The 16,426-nt window shown below is 43.4% G+C and overlaps 2 protein-coding genes across 2 annotated transcripts in view; one reads left to right on the top strand and one right to left on the bottom strand.

The window, feature by feature from the left end:
* The window catches only part of LOC143814893 (uncharacterized), a 748,367-nt gene that overhangs the window by 357,469 nt on the left and 374,472 nt on the right, over window positions 1-16,426 (top strand). The window contains exons 18-19 of the mRNA XM_077293561.1: window positions 8,769-8,866; window positions 9,065-9,155. Coding sequence (XP_077149676.1) covers window positions 8,769-8,866; window positions 9,065-9,155 — 189 coding nt within the window. The remainder of the gene's footprint in view (window positions 1-8,768; window positions 8,867-9,064; window positions 9,156-16,426) is intronic.
* Window positions 1-16,426, bottom strand: part of LOC143814894 (uncharacterized) — a 179,068-nt gene that overhangs the window by 125,174 nt on the left and 37,468 nt on the right. The window lies entirely within an intron of this gene.

Here is a 16,426-nt window from a genome sequence, read left to right as displayed (position 1 = left end):
CACAACCTTTTGCCTCGGACACTTCACCATAGCCACGTACCTCAGATTCTTCCCCGGCACCCCGTTCTTTTGCTTGGTGCCAAATCTGTTCTGGCTTTGGGGCTATGGCCTCTCTAATAACAGGAACCTGTGTCTTCAAGGCCACCTGACCAGGTGTACCATCTAGACTCTTCCTTCCTGAAACTCTCCCTCTTCCCATTGATTTCGCATGGTCCTGTCTGGATGGTAGATGGTAGACGGTAGACTTTTGGTACAAATGCCGCACAGCCCCGAGGATTCTTTCTTCTTATGAGATACCTTTTTACACACCTTATGCCGTACATTTGATGCCCCCCACACACACACACGCTGATCTTCTCACAATACCGACACTCCCTCCACACAGTATAATATTTCCATAGTACCACCATCCCACCACACACAATATAATGTTTCCACGGTACTGCCAACCCCCTACATAGTATAATGTTCCCACAATAGCGGCTTCCCACACACAGGATAATGTTTCCACAAGACTGGCATCCCACTCACACACAGTATAATTGTCCCACAGTACTGCATTCCCCCCACTTTCTAATGCTTCCAGTACAGTTGACCCCTACATGTGCAAAATGGTACCATCCACCCCACCGACAACCTCACAGCTAATTAATAAATACAAACTTAGCCTCATTCTTGGTGCAGATACTAATGAACCCAGGATCTATTAGATATTTACCATACGATAGTTGGATAGGCCGGAGTGTATCATCCATAACGGTAGCCCGCTCAGTCACTATTGTGCCAATGAAGTGAGAGGGCTCGGTGGGGTGTGGTATTGGTCACCCTCTCCTTCCCATCATCACAATTCCAGTGATCTCCACACTCCCATGATACCGCTGAATAGATTAGTGAATCAGGGAGACGAAAGCTCCTGATCCACCATTCAGCCTTCGCCTGTGAGTCTGAGACTCCGTGGACTGCAGGCACAATGACGTCCCTACATCACACCTGTAGTATGGAGCCTCAAGACTCACACCGCACAGACCAGAGCAGCGCACCTCGGGAACAGGGTTGGGTGAGTAGTGTGTGTGTTTTTGTTTTTTTTTAAATATCAGGAATTGTGGGGGCATCATATTAAGAGAAGAGCTGAATGTGTGGCTGGTAGGGGCCATTATACTGAGTAAGGGGTTGTGGTGGACTGTAAACACCTCCATACTGAGTGGGGGTCCTTATTTTATGTAGCAGGTTGTGGTGGCCATAATACTGTGTGAGGTGCTGTGGGGGCCATCATACAGTGTGGGGGCCTCATACTGAGCTACATGGGCACACAGGAGAACAATGTCTTGGTGATGAGTCAGATAGAAAGTGAGAAGTACAGACCTTTGGTCTATCTGATTGCAGTCCCCCTGAATGGATATGGTGTTGTGTGCCAGGAGGGAGACATCAGATAGTACGTTCTGAAGGTAAGTAAAGACACAGCTCTGGCAAAGATGAAGAGACCCCTGCAAAATGTTCAGTTTCTCTGATTTTTCTCTTTATATTTTTGAGTAAAATGTAAATTGTTCTTTTATTCTATAAACTACAGACAACATGTCTGCGAATTTCCAAGCAATACATTTTTTTTTTTTTTCTGAAAATGAGAAATGGTCAAAATAACAAAAAAATGCATTTCTTGCAGATCTCAATGTAAAAAAACAAGCCCATAATCATTTAGAAACAACAATACTAATGTTTTACCTCAGGAAGAGTTCAGAAATCAATCTTGTGTGGAATAACCATGATTGTTAATCCCAGCTTTCACGCATCTTGGCAGCTTTCCACCAGTCTTTCACACGGCTCCTGGGTGACCTTATGCCACTCCTGGTACAATAATGTCAGCAGTTCTTCTGTGTGTGATGGCTTGTGACTCTCCATCTTCCTCCTAATTACATTCCAGAGGTTTTCAGTGGGGTTCAGGTCTGGAGCTTGGGCGGCCATGACAGGGATATGATGTGGTGGTCTCTTCATTTTTGCCACAGCTGTATAATAGCAGTGGCAATTTGGATTCCAGGCAGGGAGCATAGCAGAGACAAAGAGCGGGGCGAGGTCATTAGCTCAGGTGTGCTGGACTGTTGTGTTTTGTAACAAAAGTTATGTACCTGGAGCGCCCCCATGGGGCCGTGGGGTACTCGGTACCGGGTCCTGCAGTTCAGGGGGATGTCACGGTGGCTGACCCGGTCTTTGGCCCTGGGACGTCCGTGTAAAAGGGAAAGGTCTTTAAGGGGAGTGTTTGTGACGCCACCTGTGGTATTCGGTCAGGATGACCGACGCTGCTTTAAGGCGTTCGCTGGGGTGATGTTATGGCAGCTAGATGGTATACCTTCCCACAGGTGAAGTATATCCCGAGGGCGTCCTAGTGTATAGATGGTGAATGATGAATGGTGCAGAGAAGAACGAGGACACAAGGTTGCAGTCTCTTTACCTTTACTGAAGACTTCAGCATCCACAGTCCTCGGCACCAGATCACAGGGCAGGCAGAGTCTGGCCAGTTTGGAGGCAAGTCCAGAGTTCCCTTGTCCAGGTGGAAATCAGTACCTTCCCTTGCGCTGCAGTGTTGTAGTTCCTTACTGCCTAAGGCTTCACATAAGGGTCTCACAGATGTAATGTCTCTCTCTCTGTCCCCCGTATAGGATAGGACAATACCCATATGACTGGTGGCTTGAGGCTGTTTATAGGGACTCTAGCATGGCCCAGCCTCCAAAGGTTCCCACCGTGCCTCCTGGGTGTAGGGACGGACAGGTAACTTGCAATTAGCTGTCCTGCCGGTCTCTGGAACAAAGCATACAGGTCCTTACTCCCTCGGTGTTCCGGCTACCGGGCTTCTGCACCTCAGAAGGAGGCAGCCTGTGCAGGGCTGGTCCCCTTCTGGTATCCTCTCCTTTGCTGTGACTCCCTTCACTCTCGCTGCGATACAGTTCTGCCTTCAATGTCTCTTTCTGGGGGCGGCAGCTCTGAGGACATGCACAGCTCCGTGTCCTTTCTCCTTCATTCACTGACAGGATCCCACCCCTCTCAGGGACCAACTAACTGAGCTGAGCTCAGCCCGCAACTGACTAACTTTCCCTACAGGCGACCAGTTTTACCTATGTGGGGAGTGACCTAATAAATAGGAGCAAGAGCTCCCCCTGGTGGCCTGGAGTGTGAAATGTGTTGCATGTTTGTGATACCTGGATGCAGTTATCCTTCTTTGCCTCCAAACGTAACATCACTCTCCCCAAGAGGAAAGCAATACCACTACGACGACCAGGACCCTGGGGCGCCGCATACCGCCACATGTATCCGAAAGTCCCTGACCCTGCATAATGCAGAAGAAGTATTCATAAAGTGTTGTGCCTGCTATCAGATGTATAATAATAATAATTTTATTTATACAGCGCTTTACATTATAGAGGGGACTTGTACAGACAATAGACATTACAGCATAACAATAAACACAGATCAAAATAGATACTAAGAGGAATGAGGGTCCGGCTGCTCGCAAGGTACAATCTATAGGAAAAAGGGGGAGACACGAGCGGTGGATGGTAACAATTGCTTTCGTTGTTTGGACCAGCCATAGTGTAAGGCTCGGGTGTTCATGTAAAGCTGCATGAACCAGTTAACTGCCTAAGCATGTAGCAGTACAGACACAGAGGCTATTAACTGCATAAAGTGTATGAGAACACGATGCGAGGAACCTGATTATGGTTTAAGGTTTTTGAATGGGCCACACAGGGATAGTTAGGTTAATGCATTGAGGCGGTAGGCCAGTCTGAACAAATGTGTTTTTAGGGTACGCTTAACCCCTTCACGACATGCGCCGTACTAGTACGGCGCATGTCGTGTCTCCCCCTTTGATGTGGGCTCCGATGCTGAGCCCACATCAAAGCCGAGACATGTCAGCTGTTTTAGACAGCTGACATGTGCCCGCAATAGCGGCAGGTGGAATCACGATCCACTCGCCGCTATTAATTAGTTAAATGCCGCTGTCAAACGCTGACAGCGACATTTAACTAGCGCTTTCGGCCATCGGGCCGGAAATGCGCGCATCGTCGATCCCGTCATGTGATCGGGGGTCAACGATGTGTCGGCATAACAACCAGAGGTCTCCTTGAGACCTCTATGGTTGTTGATGTCGGCTTACTGTGAGCGCCACCCTGTGGTCGGCGTTCATAGCAAGCCTGTAATTAAGCTGCATAGGAGCGATCTGATGATCACTGCTATGTAGCAGAACCGATCGAGTTGTGCCAGCTTCTAGCCTCCCATGGAGACTATTGAAGCATGGCAAAAGTAAAAAAAAAATGTTTTAAAAAATATGAAAAAATGAAAAAAAAATATAACAGTTTAAATCACCCCCCTTTCACCTCATTCAAAATAAAACAATAAAATGTTTTACTTATTTTCATGGTGTTCTCTTGTAGAAGGAGTTAGTTGCTAATTGATGAATGGCTGTTGCTGCCATCTGATATCAGCCCCCACAGTACTGTATTGTTTGCTAATATGCTAATGACATGTTGACCTAGCTTGTTGAAACAATGAGCCCCTGAGACCTTCCCCCTCCTGACCTGTGAATGAGGAGGGGGACTTAAAATATCAGTGAGGTGAGACACAGATCAGATCCAGTGTGGAACCATGATGTGAACACAGCACCTCAGAGAGAAAGAGGAGTATATGGACTGTTATCCTCTGCTCGATTGTTGGACTCATCTCCCAGGGCTTTTATCTTCTTACTGAACTGCATTCAAATTCTGGACTATTTTATCCTTTGTGTGGTGGATCGTATATGGACCGTTCGTATTTTTGCCTAAATAAAGGTCATGGGATTGTTCACTCTTCGCTGGCTCTGTTGATTGTGTGATACCGGAGAAGGATCCCATGACACACATATTTGGTATCGCCGCGTTCAGAATCGCCCGGTCTATCAAAAAAAGGATTAATCTGATCGCTAAACGGCCTAGCGAGAAAAAAATGTAACATGCAAGAATTACTTTTTTTGGTCGCCGAGACATTGCATTAAAATGCAATAACGGGCGATCAAAAGAACTTATCTGTATCATTAAAAACGTCAGCTCGGCCCGCAAAAAATAAGCCCTCATCCGACCCGAGATCCCGAAAAATGGAGACGCTACGGGTATCGGAAAATGGCGCAATTTTTTTTTTTAGCAAAGTTTGCAAATTTTTTTCACCACTTAGATAAATAAGAACCTAGACATGTTTGGTGTCTATGAACTCGTAATGACCTGGAGAATCATAATGGCAGATCAGTTTTAGCATTTAGTGAACCTAGCAAAAAAGCCTAACAAAAAACAAGTGTGGGATTGCACTTTTTTGCAATTTCACCACACTTGAATTTTTTTTCCCATTTTATAGTACAAGACATGGTAAAACCAATGGTGTCTTTCAAAAGTACAACTCGTCCCGCAAAAAACAACCCTCACATGGCCATATTGACAAAAAAAAATTATGGCTCTGGGAAGGAGGGGAGCGAAAAAACAAAAATGAAAAAGGGCTGCGTCTTGAAGGGGTTAAAACTGTGGGGATTGAGGATTTATCGTATTACCCTGGGAAGTGCATTCCAAAGATTCGGCGCAGCACATGAGAAGTCTTGGAGACGGGAGTGGAATGTTCTGATTATTGAGGATGTTAACCTCAGGTCATTAGCAGAATGGAGGGCATGGGTAGGGTGGTAGATTGAGACCAGGGAGGAGAAGTAGGGTGGTGCTGAGCCATGGAGTGCTTTGTGGATGAGGGTAGTAATTTTGTACTGGATTCTGGAGTGGATGGGTAACCAGTGTAATGACTGGCACAAGGTAGAGGCATCGGTGTAATGGTTGGTGAGGAATATGATTCTGGCTGCAGCATTCAGGACAGATTGGAGAGGGGAGAGTTTGGTAAGAGGGACTTCTCATCAAGTTCTTGTTAAGTAAAGGAAAGTTTATATTCGGACTTTGGTCTCCCTAATTCATCTCCATACCATCTGGTCTGGGCCTGCCAAGTACAACCGCAGCATGCAGTCGAGAGAAATGACTCAGACAAATATATATCTATATATATTTTGCCTTCAAGTTGGGGGGCTATAGTGACTTCTATCTACTCCACTGTGTATAGGATAATAGAGTATACTGAATTTGTTATAGACAAGTCTAACATTGTGCAGTGACTCTGTTTTCTCTATAGTGACAGATATTTCTTGTTGCTAAATCTGTGATTTTTTTTGCCACTTTAAACCTTATTTTAACCCTTTGTTAAACCCCTCTGATCAGTGCGATCACACAACATACAAGCCTCTGATGGCTCCGGTGATGCCCTGTACTACTGTAGTGCCGTGTATCATCACTGCTGTCAGTGTAACACTAACGACCCCACACACATGAGATAAGAGTTGGCTGAACGGTCATTTGGCAGACGGCCATCTCTCCCAACTCCTCCATACACACAAATATTCCAGCTTTCCTGGGGTCTATATGAGAGAGTCGCCTCCAGACTCCTGTAGTGGAGGATTATCTACAGGAAGAACAAACGGATTATCCTCTGAAATTCAGGATGTCAGATCCTTCTGTGCCCTGACATCATCTGTCGGGAGGCCCCAAATACATTATATAGTCGCCCAAACCCCCGAAATCAGTGCTTTCATGGAACTTTAGTCTAATGTGTATGGGGGCGGTAAAAGGAACCTATTGGACGCTGCCTCTGGCCCGGCCTAATAGACCTTCATACATTGCAGCCCAGACACCATTATTAGGCATGTAAGTACCGTAATAACTGGGCCGCCCCATACTATCGAGTACTTGGGGGCGGGGGGCATTCAGCCAAACTCTGTCACCTTCTTAGATGTCATGTTTGCTTTTCACAGCAGCAAGTGGTTAAACTGCCAGGGTTTTTGTTGAAGCCTCATCTGTGCCGTCCCTGCGGTGCACATCTATGTTCTGGTGCACAAAAAGATTAATTTATTTTTAATAAATGTTTAACGTGTTAAAAAATAATGTGTCTTCTGCTTTTTTTTTATTTTTCTTACAAGAATTGTTGGAGCCAATTTTCTTTTGGAAAATTTTATTATCTGTTTTTTTTCTGGTGTTTTCCTTGTAATATAGGAAAGCCTAAGGCCAGAATTAAACCCCATAAGGGTATGTGCACGCGTCCGGATTTCTTCAGGAAATTTTGCGGTTTTTTTGCGGAATTCCCCGATAAAAATGCAATAATTCTGCACAAAAAAATGCTTAAATTATGCATCCTATCATTTAGAATGCATTCCGCATTTTTTGTGAAAATTTTGCGTTTTTTTATTCTTTTTGCGGATTTCCCATGATTTTGGAGTGTCAGGAGGAAATCCGCAAAAAATCCGCTAAAATTCAGCAAAAAAAAAAACGCAAAAAAAAATTGTGGATTTCTGGCAGAAATGTCCGGATTTTGTCGAAAAATTTCTGCAAGAAATCCTGACGTGTGCACATACCCTTAATCCCTGTACATGGAGACTTTGGGATCAGATCGTTTCTGTCCACGTTGATTGTGGAAACAAAAAAGTTTTTCAAAAAGCCTCAAACTTGTGCGTATGAATCAGAGCTGAGATCTAACGTGATAGAAGATTACAGTGCGGGGAAGACGGGAAACCTTCATATAGAGGCCGGTGGTGATGGAGTCAGTGACCGACTCTGGCCACATATGTTCCTACGGCCGTAGTAGAAGGTGAAGATGTCGTCCTCATCATGAAGTCGTTATTTCTCCTGTCGCCTGTAATGAATATCTCCTGCAGTATTACTAATGCCGATTCCAGGGTCGGTAAATGAGACGAGAATTAGCGTTATGGAAGATGAGTCTATGAGGAACGTATTCAGCTGCCGACTCCGAGGAGGAAACTGCTTGTTGTCTGTGGCCTAAATATATAGGATTTATTAGTAGATGGAAAGAAGGAAACTAAATCCTGTAAAATAATAAATCTCCTCATATGTTTCCTTATTATCTCCAGTAATTGTATTATTACACAGGATTCTTATGATGTTACATCGGCTCATCTTCTCATTCAGGTCTCTACAATATCGGATCCTCTCAGTGAAGATCTTCTACAGAAGAGGATTTTCCTGATTTACCCATCAGTGATGGACATGGACAGAGACAAGATGGCGGAGAGGATATTACACCTCACCCTAGAGATCCTCTTCCGGCTTACTGGAGAGGTGAGAGATTCTGATGACGTCACATTACGTCATTCTTATCTATGGGAATAACAGATGGACAGAACTGGAGAGGTGAGGACTCTGGAAATGTCTGTAGTGAGATTTATTAATGTGTCTCTCCATTACCAGGATTACACAGTGGTGAAGAAGACCTCTAGTGATCGCTGTCAGGACCCTGTGTCTGAGGGATGGGGAAGACCCCTGATCCCAATCACGGGGCCTCCACCTCACCCCCTGATCCATGAGGACATCAATGACCAGAAGATCCTAGAACTCACCTACAAGATGATTGAGCTGCTGACTGGAGAGGTGAAACTGCTGGGAATGCTGGGACATTATACAGTAACGCTATGAAGGGATCGGGGGATGACGGTATCATTGTATGTGTCAGGTTCCTATAAGGTGTCAGGATGTCGCTGTCTATTTCTCCATGGAGGAGTGGGAGTATTTAGAAGGACACCGAGATCTGTACAAGGACGTCATAATGGAGGTTCCCCAGCCCCTCACATCTCCAGGTAATAGACAGGACTAAATACACACGGCCTATAATTATCTGTATGTAAAGAATGAATTCACTCCTGTATGTGTTTCCTCCAGATCTATCCAGTAAGAGGACAACACCAGAGAGATGTCCCCGTCCTCTTCTTCCACAGGACTGTAAGCAAGAAGATCCCAGTGCTCCTCAGGATCATCAGGTAGATGGAGAGAAGGTGTCAGGAGATCTCCCCTATGATGTGTAGACGCCGGTGAAGGTCTTGTGCTCAGTCTTGTTTTATCCACCAGTATTATATGTTTTATACTTGTGTAATGAGAGCGGTGGAGATGGCAGGATTAGAGCTGATCATAGATGGGACTTCTCCATCTGTCGGTGACTTTTATAATATTTGTTTCAGGGTGAAGATCTGACCCATATTAATACTACAGAGACATATGTGAGGGGGGATGAGTGGTGTAAAGAGGAGATTCCTACATATGGCTACCCAGGTGAGTAGTGACCACTAACTGCAGAGAAGTCACAGATTCTCCTCATCACCGGCTGTGGCTGCTTTATCGGTGGTGTAGTGCGGCCATATCACAATCATGTGATCACCATTTTACCTCTAGACCACAACATTCTCCTCCACCCTGCAGCCCTTTTAATATAGAACTTACAAACTTGATGATCCACCTAACCCCTGGGATTAGAAGACGCTGACCATTACCTGCCTAGGTCTGTAAACTACAATGTAAAATGACAGCATACGTAGAATGTGCTGACAAGTTAGAAAATCACTTGAAGATAAATATTATGATGGGCCTGTAAGAGAAAGCGGAGGGTAGTGATGCTTCTGGCTTCTACTACTACTGGCCACATACTCAAATTAATCCAGACAGGTTTCTCCGCTAGCTGCTCGTTTTTTACTGATGAATACTGTTGAGTTTGATCATTCCAGTAGATCTGTTATTGTCTATAGTCAGTTTTAACAACAGTTGTTCGTGCCAAAATACTCTGATTTAACCACTTCCCGCAGCCAGTTTCATGGTCCTAATCAGGGCCTATTTTTCAGATCTGACATGTCACTTTATGCGGTGATAACTTTGGAATTCTTCACAAAGGTTAATAGGAAACAAATGGACCTTACAATTTTTTTTCTGATTTCTGTTGAATGTGACTATACCCTATATAGGGTTGTACTGTCTGGGAACATGGCAGGTTAAGAAGGGAAGGAGCGCCATTTAGCTATTAGAATGCAGATCTTGCTGGAATAGTTTGCAAACACAATGAATTGGAGGCACTGTTCATGGTCAACTGGCAGTTCAACAGATGGCCACCACAAACAGGTTTGGTGCTACGGTATCTACTCCATTTTCTAGAATCCATGGATTGCCTTGCTCATCATTTTTTAACCCATTGTGGAAGTTCACTCTGACAGGCAATGGCAGGGATGCAGTAAAGATACACAAGCAGGTTTTCAGTTCAAGCTCAGTGTTTTATTCACATTGGCAGCAGACAAAAAACACAGTCTTACATCAGATAAAGCAAAAGTCCAGCTTACTTCCACAACATAGTTTAGGGCTCGGATGAGCCAGCCCTTGAGGTCTGATGTTGCTATAAAACACCTCTCAGCTTTTTCTCACCCACTAATACGCACTGAGGAGTTCTGACTGTTTATTTATGCTGTCTTCAGACCTGCAGCTGTGCAATCCAGGCGTTGCCCTAAAACCCCAGAATAGCAGAGAGAGTCCAGGCTAGGACTTGACCTCCTTTCCTGCTGTTTACCAGTGCGAAAGGCACTTGCTGGAAGGAATATATCTCCCATCCAGCACTATACCCCTCACTGTGTCACACCATGTACATGGAACTGGACTTACACAGAGACCCCTACGCTTGGGCCATGGTGTTACTAGCTATTTGGTGATGAGAGATGGCAAGAATAATAATCAGACAGCAGGGTCAGAACCAGAAAGGCAAAGAAAATACAAAATCAGAACATGCAGGGTCACAAGAGGAAAACAATGCACAAGCTGGGAGCTGAGCACTGAGGACTGAACCAGAGGAGAACAAGGCTACATCAGCCAAGGCAGCTTCCAGCAACATACACCTAACTTGAAAAGAGTGTGGTGCTCTCTGTTTGGCTGACATAGGGAGCAGATTACTTCAGCTGGACAGCACCCACACCCATACTGCCAGAGTGGATGGCACTACTAGTCCCAGGAACCCTAATCTTAGTGGCTACATAGAGCCTGCACTACCAAGAGCTTCTGGTTCCGATGTCTCCTCCATCACCAATGCCACTTGCAGAATGAATAGGGCGGGTCCTGGTGACAGAAGCAAACGTCACAGGAATGTGACAAAATGGCAGAAAACCAGAGCAGTAGAAAGCCCCATAAAGTGGATCCATTTTGGAAATTATAACCCTCAGTGAATTAATCTATAGTAGTAGTGACTATTTTGATTCCACAGGCACTTTCTGGATGTTGGAGAGTGAAAATCGCAAATATACTATTTTATTTCCCAACATATATTGCCCATATTGTCTTCCAAGAAACACACACGCCGTAAATTAAGTGGGTTCTTCTTGCTGTACTAATGCCAAATACATGGATGCTAAATGTGGTTTGGGCAAACTTCAAGGCTCAGAAGCAAAGGGGAGATTTGACTTTGGGAGAGCAGATATTGCTGGATTCATATATGGAAGCCATGTTGCTTTTCAAGAGTCTTTGAGCCACTAATAATGTGGAAACCTCTGTTTTTCCACTGAAAGATGATGAACCTGAGTGGGGACTTGTACTTTGTAAAATGAGTAACAGTTTTTATTGGTATTATTTTTGTCTACATTACATTTTTTGGTGGCTTTTTATTCCATATTAGGGAGGCAGAATGAACAGTTGAACACCACTCTCTACTGGTTCATCCTGAGGTTTTTTTATTACACTGTGAACTGTAATTTTCTTGGTGAATTATTCATTATTTTTACAGGCAGTTTAAGTAGAAATGTTCTAAAATATAAATTTCAAGGATATGTTCTTCAAAAATAATAATTGGTTTTATTCTTAGCAGATGACTGTACCAGGAGATCAGAGGGACAGCCGACATCTTCAATTTTTAAATCAGATGATCTTAAGATCCCACAGGATACAATTGAAGTAAATGCCATTACTCCAGATATACCATCATCCCTTCACTGCAAAGATCTGTCATCTGATGCTTTAAAACAGGTCCTGTGTTCTGATTCATTACCGACTAATAAGGAAAATCACAGTCACAAAATAAGTATGAAAAAAGGAACTGCTCCTAAAGCAAATAAGCCATTTTCATGTTTAGAATATGGAAATAGTTTTACCCTTGAAAAATCGTTTCTTAAACATCCAAAAAATTTTACAGCAAAGAATAGATTTTCTTGTTCCAAGTGTGGGAAATGTTTTAACCAGAAATCAAATCTTGTTCGTCACCAGAGAACTCACACAGGGGAGAAGCCATTTTCCTGTTCAGAATGTGGGAAATGTTTTAACTGGAAATATCTTCTTGATAGCCACCAGAGAACTCACACAGGGGAGAAGCCTTTTTCATGTTCAGAATGTGGGAAATGTTTTAACCATAAATCTCATCTTTATAACCACCAGAGAACCCACACAGGGGAAAAGCCTTTTTCCTGTTCAGAATGTGGAAAGTGTTTTACAGAGAAATCAAGTCTTTTGAGCCATCAGAGAACTCACACAGGAGAGAAGCCTTATTCATGTTCAGAATGTGGAAAATGTTTTGGACATAAATCAACTCTTGTAACACATCAGAGAAGTCACACAGGAGAGAATCTTTTTGCATGTTCAGAATGTGGAAAAGGTTATAACCATAAATCAGATTTTGTTAAACACCAGAGAACTCACACAGGGGAGAAACCTTTTTCCTGTTCAGAATGTGGAAAATGTTTTAACGATAAATCAGATTTTGTTAAGCACCAGAGAACTCACACAGGGGAAAAACCTTTTTCCTGTTCAGAATGTGGGAAATGTTTTAGCCATGAATCAGATTTTGTTAAGCACCAGAGAACTCATCTAGTGGAAAAGCCTTTTTCCTGTTCAAAATGTGGAAAATCTTTTACAGCGAAATCAAGTCTTATCAGACATCAGAGAAGTCACACAGGGGAGAAGCCTTTTTCATGTTCAGAATGTGGGAAATGTTTTCTACATAAATCATCTCTTGTTACACATCAAAGAAATCACAGAGGAGAAAAGCTTTTTTCCTGTTCAGAATGTTGAAAATGTTTTAACCATAAGCCAGATTTTTTTAAGTACCAGAGAACCCACACAGGGAATAAGCCTTTTTCATGTTCAGAATGTGAAAAATGTTTTGTGATGAAGAATTCAGTCAGGTGAGAAGCCTTTTTCATGTTCTTAATGTGGGAAATAATTTTAACTGAAAATAGTATTTTCTTAAAGGGGTTGTCCACTACTAGAGCAACCCCTTATCATTCCTCATGTCTGGCCTCTTTAAAATAAAAACAGTCATACTAGCCTTCTGTACCGGCGCCATTCCAGTGGTGTAGACACTCGCATTCCCGGTGCTCAAGTGAGCTTGTTCCATCTCACAAACCCTGTGCCCAATCAGCCCCGGCTTTACTATCCCTGCGTTTGGACATATTGAACATCAACAGGAAGCCAGGGCTCCGGCTGCTCTCTGACTTCCTCTCAATGTTTGATTTGTCAAAAGGTGGGAATAGGGACGCTAGCACTGATTGGACACAGGGCTCACATGATGCAACAACCTCACATGAGCCCCGAGAATGCAAGTTCTGACATCGATGGAATGACGCCGGCATGGGAGCTTTGTAGAAATGTTTTTATTTTAACAGGAACAAACATGAGAAATGAGAAGGGGTTGTCCAAGTAGTGGACAACCCTTTAAACATCAAAAATCCCACACAGAAAGAAGCCGTTATTATTCCTAAAATTTTAAAAATTAATAGAAAGTCGTATTTTGTTGACCAAACAATATATGTTATTGACAAATTGTACAAAAACATAGACAGTTGAATGAGAAAGGAAAATTACTTTAGAACTTACCATATTTCTTACACTATAAGACAGAGTTTTAGGACAAATAAAAATGTGTTAGTAAGAGAGTGCGTTTTATAAACTGGAGACAGCGTCCTGTGACAGAAGAGAACAATGAGACGGTGTCCTTCCTGATCACTGAGAGAACGGCTCTCCTCCAGCCCCACACTTATCTGATTGCTGCACAGCAGGAGAGCAAGGTACCGGGACCTGCACAGAGGCTGCCCGTCCTGAGTGCGCAGCTGAAGAACCTTCCTCCTGACAAGCTCATGACCTGTCAGTTCATGTAATCAATCACATTACCTGGAAGAACTGCAAAATGGAGTAATTTATATAAGGTGTACAGTATGTGTATGCCAATGTGCATATGTAGTAGAGCTCTGTGTATGTAAGTGTACATATCTAGCAGAGCAGTGTGTATGTACATTTGCATATGTAGCAGAGTTGTGTGTGTGTTATCCCCTTTCCGACATGTGCCGTATATATACAGCTCTGCGGGAGCTGCGTTCCTGCAAACAGCAGTACATATACGGCGCGGCCTCACGCTGAGCACTGCGACGATCAGGTGCAGGTATCAGCTCTGTGTGACAGCTGAAACCCAGCAGCAACACCCACGATCGGTGCTAGCACCAATCACAGGCATTTAACCCCCCTGATGCCGCTGTCAGTAGTGACAGCGACATAGAGGAGCATTGCGCTGGGAGTGGGCATTGCGCAGCAAGTTACACAAATTTGAAAAAGGCAGTTGATACAATCAGCCTGTAATATGTGTGGCCTCTCGGGCTCTCTATACTCCACACAACATTCAGTTGTTTCACAGCAGAAATGCTTTACATATGACCTGTTCAGGTTCTCAGCATTATATAACAGAATTTAATTTTATAAAGCAGTAACGGCTAACCCCTGTAAAGAATATTTTGTATCCTATGAAGGTAGGGTGTTATTAAACAACAAGAATTATCTAAATTAAAATTCAGGTCCACTACTACCTAATTCAACAACCACCTAACTAATCATATGCTGTTTCTTCTATTAGAGGATCTCACACTAAAAACTAATTTTTTTTTATTTCACTGTTAGGTTTTGTTCTTACACACAATTACTTTACCTTTGGCGGTACCTTTTACCATCTGGTGAGGGGTACTGCCATGGGTACATCCTGTGCACCAACCTATCCAACCTTATTTTTAGGGTGGTGGGAGAATAGAATTGTTTTCAGCAATGATTTTTTCTTTCACACCAGTCACATTATATTTTGGGGTAATTACATTGATGATGCATTTATTTTTTGGGATGGTGTTGCACAATTGTTTTCTAATTTCATTGTCCTTTTGAACAGAAATAATATAGTTATGTACTCTACACATGAAATAGGGGGTAGGGTCATTGACTTGACCATAAGGATTGGATATATTGGCTACATCCACTAATGGCTTCCTACACTGACCAGCTGGCATCCTCCAACCATGAAAGCAGGCATTCCAATAGGGCAGTACTTGAGAGCCCGAAAGAACTGTTCTGACAATGATAGTGTGAAGACACAGCCTTGTATCTTAATTAACCAGACATAAATTGTGTAGGCCTAGAATCATAAACTGCTGTCTGAAGTATTGACTCTTCTTGTAGGATGAATATTTACCTCTAATATTATATCCTACAGTTTATTTTCTGTTATCTTTGCAAAACAGTGATGCATGGCCACTGAACAATATTTGGTGATATGTTAATTAGTTGCAATGTCCTTGCCTGTCAGTCTGTTGGCATTGTAAACAGACGAGGGAAATCTATGAAAATAGTTTAAATAATCAAGTAAAGCTACTTTATCTAATCTCCATTCTTACCTTTCTATGTAAATACTGAATGAGGGACACTTGTTAAGTCAAAAATAGTTTACATGCCTCTGTATAAAGAGACTGAGAGACAGAGAGAGAGAGACAGCCTGAGATTCTGCCAAGACATCCATACATCCAAAAGGACCAGAGACAGGACAGCAGCCATTTTACATCATGGCCCCATCATGAGGGACACGGATCTATCATTCTACAGGAAGCAACAAAGGGTTTTTTGGCCCCAGTTGGAAGAATACAGATCTGCTCCATTGACCAACGCTGAACCATGGCTACGTTTGGAGAAGCCGGGTTGTGCATCTCAGGTTAACTGGCCTTGTACCTCAATGGACTCTCATCTTATGTTTATCATTACCTCCTCTCTGTGTACGTGCCGAAGGTGGAGTAACCGACCCTGGAAGATGAAGCCAGGTTGTGACTCTCGGGTTAACTGGCGTTGTACCTCAATGGACTGTCACCATCCTATGCTTGTCGTTACCTCCTCTCTGTGTGCATGTCACAGGTGGGGTAGCGAGTCTGGAAGATCAGAAGTTAGAGCTCATCTTATCCTGGTGAGTGAGACTTTAATTTTGCACCATCTTGGGTACTGTGCTGGGACTGTTCTATGTGTTATCTGCCTGTTATGTGGTTCAATAAACTATTGCCACAGTTTTACCCTCACCCTGCGTTGTCTGTGTAGCGTTATGTCTACGTTATAAGAAGAGCGGGCATTCGGTGTGACGGTCCTTGATCCATGCGGTTTCGACTAGCAGACCTGGGGTGCTCGCTGACCCCCCATGTCTTCACAGATAGCTTTGGTAAAAAGTGTAAAAATTAGTGGTGAGCGAATATATTTAGCACTACTAGAAGAGAAGAAGGTCTCACACGTATCCACGA

This window comes from Ranitomeya variabilis, chromosome 3 (assembly GCF_051348905.1).
Source record: "Ranitomeya variabilis isolate aRanVar5 chromosome 3, aRanVar5.hap1, whole genome shotgun sequence".
NCBI lineage: Eukaryota > Metazoa > Chordata > Amphibia > Anura > Dendrobatidae > Ranitomeya > Ranitomeya variabilis.
The sequence above is the reverse complement of the archived record's forward strand: the minus strand, read 5'-3'. Positions and strand labels throughout refer to the sequence as shown.